This window comes from Cucurbita moschata, unplaced genomic scaffold (genome assembly GCF_002738365.1).
Source record: "Cucurbita moschata cultivar Rifu unplaced genomic scaffold, Cmos_1.0 Cmo_Scf00004, whole genome shotgun sequence".
Lineage (NCBI taxonomy): Eukaryota > Viridiplantae > Streptophyta > Magnoliopsida > Cucurbitales > Cucurbitaceae > Cucurbita > Cucurbita moschata.
In genome coordinates, this window is record NW_019268520.1 from 1,091,087 (window position 1) to 1,110,183 (window position 19,097).

At 35.9% G+C, this 19,097-nt stretch overlaps 1 protein-coding gene across 8 annotated transcripts; it reads right to left on the bottom strand.

Annotated features, from left to right (window-relative positions):
• Positions 1-721: 721 nt before the first annotated feature.
• On the bottom strand, positions 722-19,017 carry LOC111441782 (threonine--tRNA ligase, mitochondrial 1-like). 8 transcript variants are annotated; one of them, XR_002710226.1, is made up of 21 exons: positions 18,513-19,017; positions 18,187-18,424; positions 18,034-18,093; positions 11,113-11,202; positions 10,356-10,430; positions 10,146-10,274; positions 9,528-9,617; positions 9,215-9,303; positions 9,038-9,134; positions 8,868-8,954; positions 8,181-8,265; positions 7,869-7,963; positions 7,663-7,695; positions 7,484-7,570; positions 5,416-5,508; positions 2,542-2,634; positions 2,224-2,445; positions 1,881-1,952; positions 1,583-1,654; positions 1,190-1,365; positions 722-963 (listed from the first exon to the last, which is right to left on the bottom strand). XR_002710226.1 is itself a non-coding variant. In XM_023078885.1 (21 exons), exons 2-21 carry the CDS (start codon positions 18,638-18,640, stop codon positions 1,270-1,272), a joined length of 2,031 nt encoding a protein of 676 aa, XP_022934653.1. In that variant the 5' UTR covers positions 18,641-18,726; positions 18,823-19,017; the 3' UTR covers positions 1,030-1,269. The 8 variants fall into 8 exon arrangements, 6 of the variants coding, with proteins under 6 accessions (XP_022934653.1, XP_022934654.1, XP_022934651.1 ...); XR_002710225.1 differs by having other exon boundaries at positions 722-968; XM_023078885.1 differs by lacking the exon at positions 722-963 and having other exon boundaries at positions 1,030-1,365; positions 18,513-18,726; positions 18,823-19,017.
• Positions 19,018-19,097: the final 80 nt, after the last annotated feature.

Genomic DNA, 19,097 nt, shown 5'->3' on the forward strand with positions numbered 1-19,097 from the left:
GTAGATAAATAAGTGATATACCAATAACAAATCAATGATAAACGATTAAAAATAATATATCTAATATGAAGTGCATCATCAATGCATCATTGTAGTTTAGTATGAGGTTGTAACATAAAACTTATGGGAAAAAAGTTATCAATTCACGATACTGGTCATTCAATGAGATAGACCATCAGGTTCGCAATGTTAAAATCCAATAAATAACTCCTAGATTCCATTTTCACCATGTCTGTGACATATAAGGAAACTACTCATAATATACATTAGTTATGAAATTACTAAAAAAAACTAGAGAGAAAAAAACTCATTATAACTTGATATAATGAAAGCCTACAAGTTTCTTTTTCAAGAAAGCCTACAAGTTCCTTTTTCAAGTGTTTGTTGAAAATCTGTAGAGGAAGAAGAGGGTTTGAATGATACATACGAATTTTGAATGATATATACTAAGTTTGAAATTGCATCGTAAACCTACTGTTTATAGACTCGAATAGCACCCACTTATATTAGATGGAATTTGCACAAAAATTTACTAGATTTCTTATTTTATTTGTCTTAAAAATTTTCACTTTTCATCCAGTTCCGAGATTCAAAGCTTTAAAAGTCGAGTAATGATACTATAAAGGCAACGAAATAAGAACATATGGCCTTTCAACCCGTTCAATTTTACAGACAAATTTCATTGCGTTTTTATGCTCGGTGAAAATAAAACATCAACAAATAGAAATGTAAACCCTATTAATATTACATATGCATAAAGGCAAAGTCACCGAACACGTTTTGATAATATTAATTTTGATGTATTTTTGGTGCGGCATGGCAGTTCAGCTTGTATCAATATTAAACTGGATGACATTTTTAAACACACATATTTTTCAGATACAACAATTTCAAGTAAACTATCTGAGTTTCTGGCAGGAAGTTTTCTTAGTTTTGGCGCCTTCATCCATGACCGGTAGGCTTCTGCACTAAAAATCATTAAAATCTTTCTAGTTTAGGCCCCTGCACCATCCAAAGCCTCCAACCAACTACTTCAAGAATTCTCCATGGATTAAACCAAAAACAGATATACATCAACACAGTTGAGAAAGTGGAAACAAAATCCCAGACAAGGAAACCAATGTATTCAGGTAATAGGGGGAAGCCAAACAACAATTGAGTTGTAAATTATGGTGAGAAGGCATCTGACCTTTCTCGTAACAATGAGTTTATCAGTAATATCTTACGACGACTGCCCCCAACTTGCTATATTTTCAAATGCAAAAGGATCTAATGGAAGGCTGCAACTTCTTTCTTGAAGTGTTCGAGCAGGTTCTCGATACTCATCACTGAGTGATCACCCTTATCTCTCCCCCGTACACTCACCTGCCACAACACAAGGGTTCAATACTACAACATTTAACTAAACCGGATAAGACTCGATCAAGATCATTTTTTGGGAAATATAACATACATATATACACACACATATCTAGAAAATTTGTATGGGAAAAGTGTATAGGACCATTAAATTGGATAATTTTCGCCTTTTAAAGTAAAAAACAAGCAACGGAACAAACAAAGTCATTATAAGCGTTGAAACCTGTTCAGTGTTGGCCTCCTCCTCACCAACGACTAATATGTAGTTATATTGTGCCAACTGTGCTTCTCGCACCTGCAAGAAACCAAGATACCCGTTTAATCCATTGTATTGAGTAAACGGCATAAAATGCTACAATAATCAGACGTATTAATTTGTTTCAGACACATTTAAATTGCACGACGCATTAGGGCAGGCAACTCACTTCTATGTTGAAGAACCAGCGAAGTAAGAAATGTTTAATTCAATAAGGCACAAAAGCATGAACATGAATAACTAAAGATAAATATATTGAACTCACCTTCTTCTGAATCTTTCGGTCTGTTACATCCACATCAACATAAAAACCAGCATCATGAATTAAATCACGCACCTACAAAAATTAAAACAGCAAGATTAACCATGATCTATAAAACGTAACAGACAGATAAGTCATGTACTCAATTTCCTATGAATTGTATTACAGCATGTATTCATGTCAAGAGGCTCTCTACATTTACATTTAATGAAAATAAACTTATATGGAGTGAGCAAATCCAACAATATATTAGGCTGAAGATTTTGAAAACTAGAATTGTGACAGTGAGACATAGGAAAACAGATTCGTTGTAAGGAAATCAAACCAATAACACTTCAAGTTCTACCTTCAGTGCATAAGATTGAGATTTTTCTGATACAGGGCAAACAATTGCTTGACGTGGACTAAGCCAAAAGGGCCACTTCCCTTTGTAGTGCTCCAACAAAATAGCAAACATTCTCTCAACGGACCCCAAGATTGCTCTATGAATCATAACAGGTCGTTCCCTTTTGGCCTCATCCTCTGCTGAGTAATACAAATCAAAGCGAGAAGGAAGCTGGAAATCCAACTGCAAATAAATAACCCCACGTGTAAACGTTTTTGTTTGGTTTAAAGCCCACGTAACAAATGCAAACAAGATGCTACAAACATAAGTATATAATACCTGAAGGGTTGCACATTGAAATTTTCTTTTCAATGCATCGGATACACTAATATCTATCTTCGGTCCATAGAATGCACCATCTCCTTCATTGATCTATGTCAGATAATCCATTGGTCAAGGAGACACAAACCTCAAAAGGTAAATAAGCATAGAGAGCTAAAATGTTGTCAAAATAGATAGACATAAGATTTATACTTAAGAAGCATGGACAAGACACAACACGGACACAGTTTCACACTAATTTCTAAAAATGTAGGACATGGTCATACTGGAGACTCTTTTAATAATATGTCTGCATATATTGTCGTAATGATACTTCTACATAAATTAACTACTCAAATTGAACATAACCAGCATTGGTTTCATTAATACATAAACGACAGTGATAAGAAAGTTGTTGTCCAACAAACGTTACAATAGGAATATAAAGTACTCGATAGAAATTACATCTTTAATGGAGTGTAGACCATTGTTGATGGCGGGAGCGTGCAGAGCCGTGTAGCTGCAGGGGTGTCTTTTAGATCGAGCCTTCTTCCTTCTTGTCATTTTACTATTAATTTAAACCTACTTCTCAAAACTTGTGTATTTTTTTAAACCGTTTTGATTTGACTCTGCGGGTATTACCTTTAAACTACTTTTATGTCGGTTTTGAATGCATATTTAAATTTTAAACTCCTTGAGTCTCCTATTTTACAAAAGAAAAATTTACTGCCCTTTTTACCTTTGAGTGTATGTGGCAACCTGTGATCCGAGATATCGAAAATTTAACGACTTCCAATATTTGCATATCAGGAAATATCTAGGGGACTCCAATTCCTTGACCATTTATCTTCAAAAAATGAGCTCTAACCCTTGTAATAAGAACTTTTCTATGCCATGACAAAAATTACATTGCCATGAAATATTTCCACCTCCTTCACTCAATTGTTTATGCTTGGTCACATATTGCCAAAGTGGTTTTGATTCATCCTCAATATTAGACGAGATTGACAATATTAAGGAATGGTTGATGACAGACACTATTGCTAGAGACGAAATACCAAAATCTGACCTTTGCAGTGGTGGTCATTCAGCAAAGTGAATGGCGATCGTCAGCAGGATTTAATTGGAGACGAGAGGCAAAGGCTAATGGTTGAATAATTGGGGGAGTGTTGGACTTTATTTAGGGGAGTCAGAGAACTACATTGATAAAGAAGAAAATATTGAAAAATCACAACCGAACAATTCGAGGTACTTGGAACCTGCCTTCCTTGATATCATTCAAACCTAAACTAACGCAATAATTGCTTGCTCAATCTTTTACACTCTGCAGTATTTAAAAAAACCTCTCTTAAAAAAGCTCCTTAACTAGTTACTAACATACCCTTAACACCCTCCTAACAATATTCCTAACCATCTTAATACCATTCCTATCAAACATTTTATACAGAGAGTGTACCATTCCTATCAAACATTTTATACAGAGTGTACCATTCCTATCAAACATTTTATACAGAGAGTGAACTACAACAATTATAGAACGATGACTCTGTACTCATACTAGGGCTCAGCCTCACACAAAATTTTGTAAGTTTATGGACATACTTACAAACGAGAAGAGGAATGGATAATAGTATCACTTTTTCCTAAGCAAGTTCTTAACACCATGGATGGCTCTCATAACCCATATTTGGGCCGAGCCACATACCAAATTTGAGTGGGATATTGGTTTCAGAGGGATGGAATTCCCATAGAGGGGCTAAGATAGTTTCTCAACAAGATTTCATTTGACAAACAAAAATATTTAAACATACTATTCAAAATTGGAAGATTATGATCCCTTTCGAGTTGAGGCTTTTAAAAGAAGCAAAATTTATTTGTAATTTGTACGATGAGTTGTGAGGTCTTAGGGCGGGGACTCAATGTAGCTAATGGGTCTGTGTAAATGATTCTATTGCTGTGCCACAGCACGCCAGTGTGAATATAAGAGAATGTGGGTTAATTGAAATTCTAGGGTCATTTCTTTTTCCTAATATATAAAACCTCGAATCAATATTTTTTTATCTTTTTTTATGGTTATTTTGAATAATAAAACAAAACCAACTAAAAGTCAACGTTATGAAAGTAGAAACAAGATATAATTTTTTCTTATTCGAACCAAACCAGTCAATTTTGACTGGTTCAATTTGGATTGCTGATTCACCAATTTTTTCACTCCAGTAGATTTTCACATAATCTAACACTAATGAAGTCAAAGGTTTCTACGTAATTACGACCACTTTTTTCCCTTGTTTCCATTAAATAACATCTTCACATGGCTCATTGGATGAATCTTCAAAAATTATTAGAGATAGCAACAATAGAATGAAACAAACATAGAGATAACTCTTTGGTCTTCAAACTTTCATTTCCCGCGGCTACCAAAATGTTATCGCTGGAAATTTACTTAAAAAGCCCTTTGAAATTGCAAGTAAAAGACATGCTTTAAGAAAGCATATTAAGAAAATAGAGCACAATATGATAATGTAAAGTGACAAAAAAAGATAAAAAAAATAATAATAAATCAGGACCAAACTGATTTATAAGCAAGATCCACAAGTAGTGGCATAAATCTGCAAAAACTTAAAAGATGGAATGGGGTGTAGAGAGAGAGAGAGAGGAAAGATTCTATGAAAAGGCTAAAATTTATTCATAAAGTAGCTATGTCAAATGCAGAGAATTCAAATTTAGCGAAATTCAATCAAGAGCGTGAAGAAATTTAGCTAACACTAGGAAAAATGGTTAAAAATCAATTAAAGTGAATTCAAATTCGTGAGGTTCATGTCATTGTACTAGCATAGCAGTTAAGTGCATCAAAGATGAACATAATGCAGATTCAACCACAATTACAAGTACCTGCCAGGGCTTCCCAAACTCATTCAGTGCTTCTGTAAGTGCAGCTTCAGCTTTCTCCCATGTTTCCAAATCTCCAAGGTATTTCTCTGGCCTCTACAACATCATAATAAATACTAATAAGAAAAGCAGTGAGATGTTAAACATGAACCTGTCATCCAACTGGTAAAGAGAAAAACGACATACAAATTGAGAGTTGAGTAGAGAGGAGTTGATAATGTTATAAAGATTCTGGGGCATATCTTTAGATAAATGGACATAGTAATCATTAAGATACATACAAGGACTAGGACTCTAATAAGCCCAAGGTTAAAAGATTCTATCAAAGGAAAGGAAGCAAAGGTAGAAAATGTGAAAAGTGCAAGAGGAGTATCAATGTTATAAAGATTCTGGGGCACATCTTTAGATAAATGGACATAGTAATCATTAAGATACATACACTGACTAGGAGTTTAATAGGCCCAAGGTTAAAAGAATCTATCAAAGGAAAGGAAGCAAAGGTAGAAAATGTGAAAAGAAAGTGCAAGCAGGAGTGTATTCTTAATGGTGAAATAAGGGTAGAAAGTGCATCATGGAGAATACTAGGCAGATAAAGTGCGAGGTGGCATCTATCTTCTGTTTCCCTCTTTTTGGTAAGGAGAGCATAAAGAGGAGCTCGTCAATTATTACCCTAGAAACTTGAATATTTATCTCTAAAATCAATGAGAGGCTACAACTGAGAAACGTTAAGCTGTAGTAGAGATTAAAGCCGGGGGTAGAGGTGATTGTTCATGGATAAGATCTCCCACCCTACCTTTTATACTAGCAATAAGTCAATGGTATTTGCCCTTCATCAACAAATGAGAAAAAGAGACGCAGCCATCATCAATGTGCTCAAGGAACGTCAAATGAAGCAAGTGGCTAATGCTCATTAAATGGGATGGTGAATTCAAGGTTAATGAATGCATGTATCCTAAGCTGCATCCTCATCAATGGGCCTCTATGGCAAAGTATAGTGAGAATATTTGCTAGAGGATTTGCTAGAGGAGGGCAGCAGCCTACAAGCTTGATTTGCTAGAGGATTCAACACACACCATATTTTTCACGTATGGGAACTTCACCATCAGAACTTACAAAGGAGTTGGTGCTGAATGCTAAGCCCAGGAACAAAGACACACTCGATGCACCCAATGGTCAAGAGAGGCTTACCAAACTAGTAGGAAGTTCACCAGCCAGGGCAGCACGAAAGTCTTACAGCCTTTTTTTGTTCCACATTACTGAGAGTTTAGCAAGAAAAAGTGAAGCAGGGTGGTATTTTTTTAGCAAACTAATTTTGGTAAGAAGAGCATAAGGGGAAGCTTTGGAATTATATCTCTAAACTTGATGATTTTCTTTCTAAAATTGAAGTAATAGAAGTACACTAGAGTCCGCAGCTCTACATTAGTGCAAGGACATGTAAAAGGGGGCAAAACAGAAACACAGTACAACTTATACAGAAAGTCAACGTAAACAAGGATTGGTGTATTAGAGCCGAAGTTTTCATTCTTTTTATAAGAAAAATTATCATGCTTTTCAATAACCAAAAACTAGCATGAATATAAAGGGGGCAAAAAACAGACACAATACAACTTATACACAAAGTCAACGTAAACAAGGATTGGTGTGTTAGAGCCAAAATTTTCATTCTTTTTATAAGAAAAACTATCATGTTTTTCAATAACCAAAAAACTAGCATGAACATAAAGGCAATATAATTTCAAATTTGAAACCTAGATTGACAAGTGACCCAACATTTCTAAATATTTTCACACTACAATAATTTTGTACAAGAAAATAGTTTCATCAAAACAAGAATGATGAAGGGAAACTAGGATGTGTCCTCCCTAACAAAAAATGCATCAGATATCATTACTGGAATTCAAATTAAGTGAAGGTAAGGACAAAGAAATATTCTTTAACTGCATTCTTTACTAAAATAAATACATATGCTTTGTCATCAATTTTTACAGAAAAATCATTTCCCTGTTACACCTCAAACAAAAAAAACAAACCAAAAAAAAAAAGGGGGAAAAAAAAAAGAACGCTAACATACCGTTGATAGCTTCAGCTCAAATGTGAACCCAAAAATGTCATAAGCATATTGGATGAACTCTAGGACTCCCCTGACTTCATCTTTTATCTATATAATGAACACAAAACATAAGAAAAGAGATGTGGATCTTAATAATCTCACAAATAATACTTGTTGCATATAAATTAAATAATATTAACCTGTGACTCCCTACAGAAGATATGAGCATCATCCTGCAAAAATGGACTGAACTTATTAAGTAGATGGTGTACGCATATAGAAATACCAACCAAATTAACATACCCAAAGAACCAAGCTAAGGAAACCGTATGAAACCTATATAATAAGATGCTAACAAAATTATATCCAAGCACAATTTCATAAATACAACAGCATTTAGGAATACCTGCTGAAATCTTCTCACACGAGTCAATCCAGTCAGTGCCCCACTAGCCTCATTACGGTGCAAGACCCCAAAATCAGCTAACCGAAGAGGAAGTTCTGCAGATCAATAGTAAACATTAAAGAAACAATTGACCAATAGAAAAATCAAGAAAAAAAAAGATAAATGAACAAATTCACGAAATGTGACAAGACTACAAAGATTTACACTGAGTGTCAATGAGACTGCGGACATTACACTCACCAGAATAATTTTTTTTTTTTTTTTTAAATACTGAGAAATTTTACATATTAACATGGATGCACCCAAACTTACCCCTATAAGAACGAACTCTATGCTGAAACATCAAACAGTGGCCAGGGCAATTCATCGGTTTCAATCCAAATTCCTGCTTTTCAATCTGTACAAGAATTTAGAAGCTCACGCTGCCAACCTTATCCATTCACAAAGTCTTTACAATGGATATACAAAAAAAAAATAAAGAAAAATAAAAAATCCAAAATCCAAAATTTGCTTTTCCAGATTATAGCAAATCTTTCGATACGTTTGATCATCTCTCTTTTTTATTGCTTCAACTGTGTGTTTTGTTTGCCTTCAAGCAGAAAACTATTGATGACATTGTTGTACAGTTAAAGACTTCATCCCTCGCATTTCTTTGGCTAGCAATTTTCTACAAGGATGATCCTTAAGAGGAAATGTGATCTCTCAGGAATATTTTTCTGGAAAACGATTAGCAAAAAGTTCATCATATTTTCTCAACTTCCCTCAAGGCTCTGATAGTGCAATTTCTTTTTTTAGTTTCTAAATGAGTATACTCTCTTCAGGGACTTACTGTGATTATATTTCGTTTGATATTCAAATCAATTGGAAAGCCTTGAATGGCTCTGGCTAGTTTGAAAGTCTACTTTACCTCCTGAAATCTCTTTTGGTTTAATATGCAGGTTCCCTTTTTAAAAAAAATACGCATAAAGCCAACGTCTAGATATTATTTCAAGGCCGAACCTCAAATAAGAACATATTCTCCTTGTAATTTGCAGCATGACCAGACGTTTCCCATAGTTGCATATTGAACATATTTGGTGACACAACCTGCAAAAGAACTGAAAGTGTTAGGTATTAAGATATATCTATGAATTACAATTCTACAAGGACCAATAACATTGGATGTCAACCTCTTCATAACCTCGATCCCTATATTGAGCTCGCATAAACTCCATCAGTTTGTGGTAGATCCGAGCCCCATGAGGAAGGAAGAACCAGCTTCCAGGGCTACAATCGATATGACAAGAGGATTTCAAGAACAGTTATAGTCACAGGTGGCTACACTTATGAGTTAATCAAGCACTTACCTAAGTGGATGACAAAAGAAAAGCTCCTGCTTTGTACCTAGTAATCTATGATCATACTTCTTTGCCTCCTCAAGCATATTGATGTATTCCTGCACAAACACAGACTTCAAAATAAGATAGTGCCAACAAAAAGAAAGGAATAATATGCATGGAAAACCTTTTTAATGCAATATGCATGTGAAACTGAACTTTTCCGATTGTAATCAAATCAACATATTAATTTTCAATCACAACCTAAGTTCAACACAACCTCGTTGAATCAGCAAAAATATGTGGTTTATAAGAACTAACATAAAGAAATTATAAAAAGCACCTTCAAACGATTTTTATCAGGATAAGATATCCCATACACTCTTTGTAGGCTTTCACGATCTTTACTGCCCCTCCAATAGGCCGATGATGCCTGAAATTTCAAATTAAGTATGACAGCTTCATAAATAAATATCAAAATGACAAAAAAAACACAGAATAAAGGGAAAGAAGATAAGGCATCTCCTCCCGAGCACCCAAAAAATGGATCTAATAAACAACAACAATCAAAGTTGGAAACACTAGAAAGAAAAGTTATTTGTGTAGGTTTTCTTAAGAGAGGATGCACTGTACAATCTCCCAAAAGCTACAAAAATCTCCATTTTCTTAGAATTTTGATTGATCCTTTTAATCTATAAATCAACCTAATGACAGCTCTGGTAGAGCTCTTTTAAATGATATAGATTTTCCCTTAAACCACCAATCCGAGAACTCCAGAAATGCCATATTTAAAACTTTGTGTATACACCAAGTCATTCCGAACGTGTAGTATAATCAGGATCAATGACAGTTGAATTTATTTGTTTTGAAAAACTTAGCTAATTGTTCTTCCGACTATATATCCCAGATAAGATTTAAACATTACATTCAGATTTGAGTAAACAAGAAAATAAATAATTACCTTCAGGCATGCAAATGCCTTCACAAATGATGTATTTGGTATGTGAGGACCACGACATAAATCAACCAAGGGACCACATCTATAAACAGTGATAGTCTTGTCTTCTGGCAAATCATTGATGATTTCAACCTGATTAAAATCATACATAAATAGGAATATTAGGGCTTCAATCCCCAATCATCAAATGAACTGCAAATTTTATTCAATTGCCTTGAATTTATTGTCAGAAAAGATTTCAAGAGCTTGTTCCCTTGAAACTTCAATGCGCTCAAATGGTTGTTTCTCCTGAAAATTAAAGAAAAATAGATTGAATTATTCCGCTGACAACAATAATACTCTGTAATGATACACTCATGCATGAAACCAGATCAGTGAATACTTTATTGGGAAGAATCTTGCAGCAGTTTATTTTCTAGCTAAAAAGACACTAATACAGTTAATAAATAGATGATAAGCAAGCACTAACAAAGTTGAGGAAGCAAAAGATCTGCACTGTAGTTTCTAGCTTCTCATACATTTTCACATCGTTCGACAATTTTATTACAAGAAAATATCAATTGTCAATTATTGATTCACAACTAATCCTAAAACTTTGAACAACCAAAGGGATAGTATACTTGCACTGAATCTTTACACTCTTTATAACAAATGAAACTAAAGTTAACTAGGGTTAGGATGTGAACTCTCTAGCACAGTTCTACAGTAGGCAAAATTGGTCACAAAACCTTGGCTGAGCCTTTTTCATATGAGAAAGACAGTGAAATTACAAGTAACACCACTCCTCTCCCTTCCAAGGAAAGATAATAATGAAAGAAAGAAAAAAATAGTCATGAGAATTCTTTATATATATAACTATGAACATACTTCTTCCACATGTAAATTCATGGAAAAACATAAAAACCAGATTTTAATTATATGAAATAAGTGGGGTCAACTCCTTATCAAGAAAAATAAAAGAGGACAATACCGATACAGCCTTCAATGCACCAGACTCAATTTTCTTGAAGTGATCATCATTCAAGCCCAAATCATCATAAAAAGCATCATAATAGAATCCCTGACACGGAAGTTCAATTAGTCTATAGGAAACAAAACTGCAAGCATAAAAATTAGAGAAGGTACATACAGTGTTTATACGGAACAATTTATTGTTGTACGAAATTTATAAAAGAATGTGACAATAACACCTCCCATTGGACAAGAGAGAAGCATGACTATAAGATTAAAAAAGAAGTCGCAAATTACGCCAAGATGTGGCTAGGTCAATAGCATTCTAAAAAATTTATTGTAGTCTCGTTCTTTTCCCCAAAAAAACCTTTGATTTCTTTCCATCCATATTCAAAGACACTCATCCTTCTTGATGGGGCTGCACTGTTCTTTTTAGGAGACGATTGAGGATTTGGATCAAATCCTTTGGAGATATGGGTTTACTCACTCAATTCAGAACTCTTCCCTGGAGATGCTTGGTGTGTGGCTTGCTTGAAATAAATAATATGAAATGATCAAAACCAATATATATGAACCCTAGAGTTTCATACTTTCCAGTTGTCTTTCTTCCTTTTAGTTTTTGTCGTGGTAGACCCATAACCCTCTTTCCACCAGTAGCAATTTGATCTCCCTCCACCTTCATCGCTCCCCTCACTAGGCTACATCGCCCACTATTTCAATACCAACTCACAATCCAATAGGTAAATTTCAACTCCATGTGCATTTGTAATAAGGAGAATTAGTGTTGTACCAATAACTTTTAGCATTGTAACTAAAATGAAACTCAAATTTGGTGCATCCGCATGGGTCAACCCTCTCTCATTCGTGACATTTTCACTCTCCCTCTCTGATAAACTCACTGTCATTTGAACTCTCCCTCTCGCACAAACCCATCTCTTTCCAACTTTTCCCCTCACACCATCCCCATTGAGCTAAGATTGTAAACCGAACCAGGCCCAAAATAAATATTTTGGCTATTTTCACCTATTTAGATATTGGTTCAGTTTCACACATCAATAAATCAAAGTCAGCAGTTAAACGCACATTCTAGCCAAAATATGAAGGAACTGAACTATGATCTCCCTAACTACAAAGGAGGGTTCATCTACACTTCACCACAAAGATAATCCAGTCTCCAATCACTAGATAAGTTGGGTTTCTTTTTTTCCTTCCAATCTAAGGATAGTTTATCCGATTAAGACACATATCCTCGACCTAAAAGTTCAAAAACCCCACCCCCCACAGGCCACATGTTGCTGAACCCAGAAAAAAGATATATTCTAGATATTTTTCTCCAAAAGATGTTGGACGTTCTATCAAAAACAGGTCAAGGTCCTTCACCCTTGCTTTGGAATGTGACATTTGATATTGTTGGAAATTCTAAAAGAAGCAAGGTTCTTTTGATGGTTCCTTGGCACACAAAGATCAATTCTCTTGATAAAATTCAAATAAAAATTGCTCTCTCTCCTTTATTATAAGAAACAAGAATACATTATGCACATAACCAAAAAATACAGCCTAAGGGCAAGAGAAAGAGAGATCCCACTTCTACACCAAAAGACTAGAAAAGAGATTTCCAATTTGATAAGATGATGGCCAAGGTGTAATTGAAAAAGAATCAAAAGAAGTTGACTTATGCTCAAAAGTTCAATGATTTCCCTCGAGCAAAATTATCTTGCCTATGAAATAAGGAAAAGAAACTTCATGATTATATTTTCTCAAGTTTGTTTTCTCCAACGAAGTATTCGCCAAAATCTATCAACATTCCAATTTGTGATGCTGTCTCCTCCAATGACTTAGGATTTCTTGTTGAGCAAGTTTTTTGGACATAACTTCCAGATCAGGCCTAATAATTTGTAAGTAATGTTTTTGCTGCTAACATGCATTCAGTTTAGCTTCAACAAAATAGAAATATCTTTTAGAGGAAGGATTTAGAAGTTCACATTTGGTGGACTGTATTATTTTTATAACTTCCACATTTAAAGCCAAGAAGATTGCAAGCTAAGAAGATATACGTGCATCCAAATGCTTTTGTGGAAGAAACTATACGGGACAACCCTAACCACTTGCAATTGGATGGAGAATTAACAAGGAGCAATAGTGCACTACTTTCTTGTCTATTTTCAATATCTTAAATGGTAGTCTTTGAGAACCACTTATACACCTTTTCTCATGTTTGGATTGTCATCATATAAGATGTTGATCGCAAGTCTGCCTCCATAGTTGGGTGTTGCCACGGTTGAGATATGATTCAAAGTATTCAAAATGACGATATAATTTAAAGTAGTTGAGATATGATTCAAATATTCAAACTACCAAGATTTTAGGAGATTGTTAGTAGATTTGCATTTATCTAGATTTCCATGATTTACTATTCCTAGTCCAGTGTATAAGCTATAAATACTGGAATTGGGTAGCCCTCTAAGCATTGAGTTAGAAAATATTAATAAAGCACTGCAGTTTCTATCTATTCCTATCTATTCCTATCTTTTTCACTATCCCTTTTTCCAACAATTTTGGTATCAGAGCCAAGTTCGTTCGACACTAGGGTGAGTGATTATTTTCTTTCACAAAACAAAGATGGCAATAGCTGGTTTTTCTTCCTCTGCACCGTTGTTACCAATCTTTAATGGTGAGAAATATGAGTGGTGGAGCATCAAGATGAAGACCTTGCTCAGATCGCAAGAGCTATGGGACTTGGTGGAGCACGAGTTTGTTGATGTATTAGAACCCACAATAGAAGAAAAGGAGAGACTAAGAGAAACCAAGAAAAACGATGTCAAGGCTCTATTCACTATTCAGCAAGCAGTTCATGAGACTATCTTCTCACGAGTTGCAGCAGCAACCACATCAAAGCAGGCATGGTCAATTCTACCGAAGGAGTTTCTAGGAGATTCAAAGGTCATGACAGTGAAATTGCAATCTCTAAGACGTGATTTTGAAACTCTACTCATGACGAATGGCGAATCAATTGCTGATTTTTTGTCCAGAGCAATGGCAATAGTCAGTCAGATGCGTACCTATGGAGAGAAAATTTCAAACGAAACAATTGTTGCAGAGGGGTTGAGAAGCTTGACTCCAAAGTTTGACCATGTGGTGGCTGCCATAGAAGAAGCTAAGAATCTATCCATACTCTCTGTTGATGAACTAATGGGCTCGCTTCAAGCTCATGAGGTAAGAATCAATAGAGCAGCAGAAAGGAACGAAGAAAAGGCACAACAAGTGAAAGAGACAACCAACAACGAAAACAACAAAAGAGAAAATATCCATTTAACAGGTAGAAATCGTGGAAGAGAAGGATTTCGCAGCTTCCATGGTGGTCGTAATAACAGGGGTAGATTGAGAAGTGATGGACAGAGACAATTCAATGAATAAAGGAATGTCATACAATGTTACCATTGCAGAAGGTATGGGCACACAAAATTTTTGATTGTTGGTATAAAAATCAACAAATGAATTTTGCATCAGAGAATGAAGAAGAAGAAAAGCTGCTTATGGCGTGCATGGATACTAATCCGAAAAAAGGTAACTTATGGTTTGTTAATAGCGGATGCTCGAACCATATGACAGGCACCAAATCCTTATTCAAAGAGCTTGATGAGACGCAAAAAATTAAGGTGCAACTTAGAAATACAAAAGAGATGCAAGTTGAAGGAAAAGGTACAGTGAAAGTCGAAACCAGTCATGGTAAGATAAAACAATTAGATAATGTTCAATTTGATTGTTGGTATAAAAATCAACAAATGAATTTTGCATCAGAGAATGAAGAAGAAGAAAAGCTGTTTATGGCGTGCATGGATACTAATCCGAAAAAAGGTAACTTATGGTTTGTTGATAGCGGATGCTCGAACCATATGACAGGCACCAAATCCTTATTCAAAGAGCTTGATGAGACGCAAAAAATTAAGGTGCAACTTGGAAATACAAAAGAGATGCAAGTTGAAGGAAAAGGTACAGTGAAAGTCGAAACCAGTCATGGTAAAATAAAACAATTAGATAATGTTCAATTTGTACCTGATTTAGGGTACAATTTATAAAACAATTAGATAATGTTCAATTTGTACCTGATTTAGGGTACAATTTATTGAGTGTTGGACAATTGATGACTAGAGGACATTCAGTTCTATTTGATGACAACACATGTGTCATTACACATAAGAAATCAGGCCATAAAGTTCAAAATGCCATGACTTCAAATAAGATGTTTCCACTTGATGTTTCTAACATGGAGGATTTTGTTCTTACTGCTAGCACAAAAGATGACTCAACATTATGGCATCTCAGATATGGACATCTTCATATGAACAGCCTGAAAATACTCAAGGATAAAGGTATGGTTTTCGGATTACCAAGAATTGATTCAACTAATTTGTGTGAAGGATGCATTTATGGCAAGCAGACTAGGAAGTCCTTTCCTGTTGGAAAAGCTAAAAGAGCTTCACATTATCGAGAACTAATTCATGCTGATTTAAGTGAGCCAATGCAAACGAAGTCCTTGGGTGGGAGTATATACTTTTTACTCTTCATTGATGACTATAGTTGCATGAGTTGGGTTTACTTCCTACCACATAAGTCAGAAACTTTTCAGAAGTTCCAGATTTTCAAAACTATGGTGGAGAACCAAAGTGGCTGTCACATTAAAGTTCTTCACACAAACAGAGGTGGTGAGTTCATATCTAAAGAGTTCAATCTGTTTTGTGAAGAAGAGGGCATCCAAAGGGAGTTAACAGCTCCCTACACTCCAGAACAAAATGGAATCGCTGAACGAAAAAATCGAACTATTGTGGAGATGGCAAGAAGTATGTTACAAGCAAGGAGATTTCCAAACCAATTTTGGGCAGAAGCTGTAGCAACATCTGTTTATCTATTAATCTCTCACCAACAATGGTTGTTATGAATCGAACTCCTTATGAAGCATGGCATGGAAGGAAACCATCTGTAAGTCATTTACAAATCTTTGGTTGTGTTGCTTATGCTTTGAAACATCCTCAAATTCGTCAAAAGCTTGATGAAAAATCTAAAAAATGCATTTTCATTGGCTATTGTACTCAATCAAAAGCATATAAATTATACAACCCCATCAGTGAAAAGATTTTAGTTAGAAGGGATGTAATATTTAATGAAAACGTGAGTTGGGATTGGAGTAAAGAACAGGAGCAACAAAAGATTACCGTTGAAGTTTCCCCAAATGAAGAGACAAGGGTCAACTCCAGTGCATCCACTGCAACACAAAGTGTGTCAAATTCATCATCTTCAGCATCACTGAACAGCAATTCTTCTCTTGAAGAACTTTCAGATGAGACACCTCCAAGGAAATATAAATCTTTAGCTGACATATATGCATCATGTCAATTTGCTCTTACTGTTTCAGACCCTATGAATTATGAAGAAGCAACTGAAAAAGAAGACGGGAAGAAAGCCATGGCAGTAGAGATGCAGTCCGTTAAGGAAGATAGAACATGGGATATGGTTGACCTACCAAACGAAAAGTTCTATGGAGATTTACATGGGACATGCAGCCCATTGCGGTGGCCTATTTATCAGTTTGATGGAGATTTACAAGAAGAGGTTTATAAAACACCGCTAGAGGGATTCATAAAGGAAGACAAAGAAACAAAGGTATACAAGCTGAGACAGACATTGTACGGGTTAAAGCAGACATACTTACAAAGGCCTTGTCAAAAGAAAAGCTCTGTACTTAACATCTGCAACTTTGAATCAAGGGGGAGTGTTGAGATATGATTCAAAGTATTCAAAATGAAGATATGATTTAAAGTAGTTGAGATATGATTCAAATATTCAAACTACCAAGATTTTAGGAGATTTTAGGAGATGGTTAGTAGATTTGAATTTATCTAGATTTCCTTGATTTACTATTCCTGGTCTAGCATATAAGCTATAAATACTGGAATTGGGTAACCGTCTAAGCATTGAGTTAGAAAACATTAATAAAGCACTGCAGCTTCTATCTATTCCTATCTATTCCTATCTCTTTCACTATCCCTTTTCCAACAGCCACCCCATCCTTCGAAGCATGATGTTCGCACCATTGCGTTGATGCTCTTAATAGAATCACAGTCAACCATATGGATTATTGCTGATTTCCTCAAAGCTTGAGAAGAAACACAATTTTGTTCTTGAAACTTCTGATCAATATTTGGGCTTAATACAATGGACAGAAGTTGGTTTATAATAATCCTCACACGGGTTTCCTATAATAGAAGCATCTAGCTAAAGAACAAATGGAATTTAGGCAGCCAAAATAATAGAACTTCACATTGCTGAAGAGTATGGATGAAGATTCAGCAAAAGTTGCTGAATGACCACCGTCCAAATAACATGGAGTTGAGGCCATAAACAGGAAAAGTGCATTGGCAAAGGACCTACGAAAGAGAGAGAAGAAAGGTATATGCTAAAAATGGACAAGAAGAGAACTAAGAAAGCGAAGTTGATTGAGAGGATGAAATATGGACACTGAAAAAATCACATGGAAGATGACAAGCTTCTGAATGCAACTAGGCAAAGAGGTTGAAAGAAAGAGTCTCCTATTGAAATTGGTACAGAATTCAAGTTCTTTCTGAATTATTTTCGCTTGCATTTCTAGGCAACAGAAGAGAGAGAAGGGAAGACAAGCTGAAATTGCAGCTGGACTATTAGAGGCATTACCAGAGAGGAGTACCAGGTTAATTTGGCAGATGTAGTGCTCAATAGTCGTTTAAATCCTTTTCTCTATATTCAACATCCTAAGTATAGCAACAATATAGGCAAATTCCTTTAGCTGTTGGACAACCAAAATAAAAAATGCTTCCCACTTTCAGAATATCTCGTCATCCATCTCTGACTTTAAAATTGTTTGGTCAACCAAATATGGATCATCACGAATAGATATAAATATGCATACCTCTCCTCTAGTGGTGCAGGGTCCAATGCAGAGCTTGCAACCATACTCCATCTCGAGCGACTAAACCAGGAAAAACAATACAGGTGAAATGGTGTAATGAATTGTCATCAATGAGTTCAGATTGAATGCACGAGAATACATGGGGCTATCAACCTGTCCAAGTATATGAGCGCTAGAATGCCAAAATGTGTCGCGCCCTTCATCGCTTTCGAAGGTGAACAGCTTAAGCTCACAGTCGCCTTCTAGCGGCCTACACATGTCCCATAGAGCTCCATCAACTTGGGCAATCAAAGCATTCGCAGCCAAGCTTTTCGAGATTTCTCTTGCTACATCTATTGGTGCTGTTTGCCATTTCTTACCCGCCTTCACCGTCCCATCCGGCAAGGTGATCCTAAAAAAGCAAAGAACAAAGTAAAATTCGGATTTCATGAACTCAAGCATAGGTTATCCAATTCCACATATGGGGCCGTTATACTAACTCGATTGGATCAGAGGGAAGAGAACGACGGTCGGCGAGCAGCTTTGCTTGTATCGACTGAAAAAGCTGGATGCGTTTAGGAATGACAGAATTGAGATAGTGCTCATCTTTAGGGTGCTGCGCCGCCATTGAAGCTTGTGTCCCCGCCGTTGGTTGTGCAACTGAGGAGCAGAGGCGGAGAGAAGTTGTAGATAGGAGAGAAGTGGAGGATGAAACTGCTTTACGGCCAATTCGAGAGCATAAGCATAAGAATAGCATATGCAGATGAATTTCGAGGGTTTAGGAAGGGGTTAGGGTTTTACCAACAATACCTTCCACCTAGGAATGTTTGCCTTGGGGAAAATGATGGCCTGCAAAAGAGATTGAGAGTGAGAGACGAGAAAGTCAACGTGAGAGAGAGACGGAGACGAATAGTCAGAGATAGGGTTTCAATGAGAAGAGACGCGGAATGCGTTGAAGAGGGCACAGGCGCGCCTTTCACGCCGAGGAATGAAGCAATGAATGTCAATAGAGATACGCGGGCGAGGGTTTCTCACTAAGGAAATTTAACTGTAGCGCATCGGATTCTCGTGATTAAATGCCATAT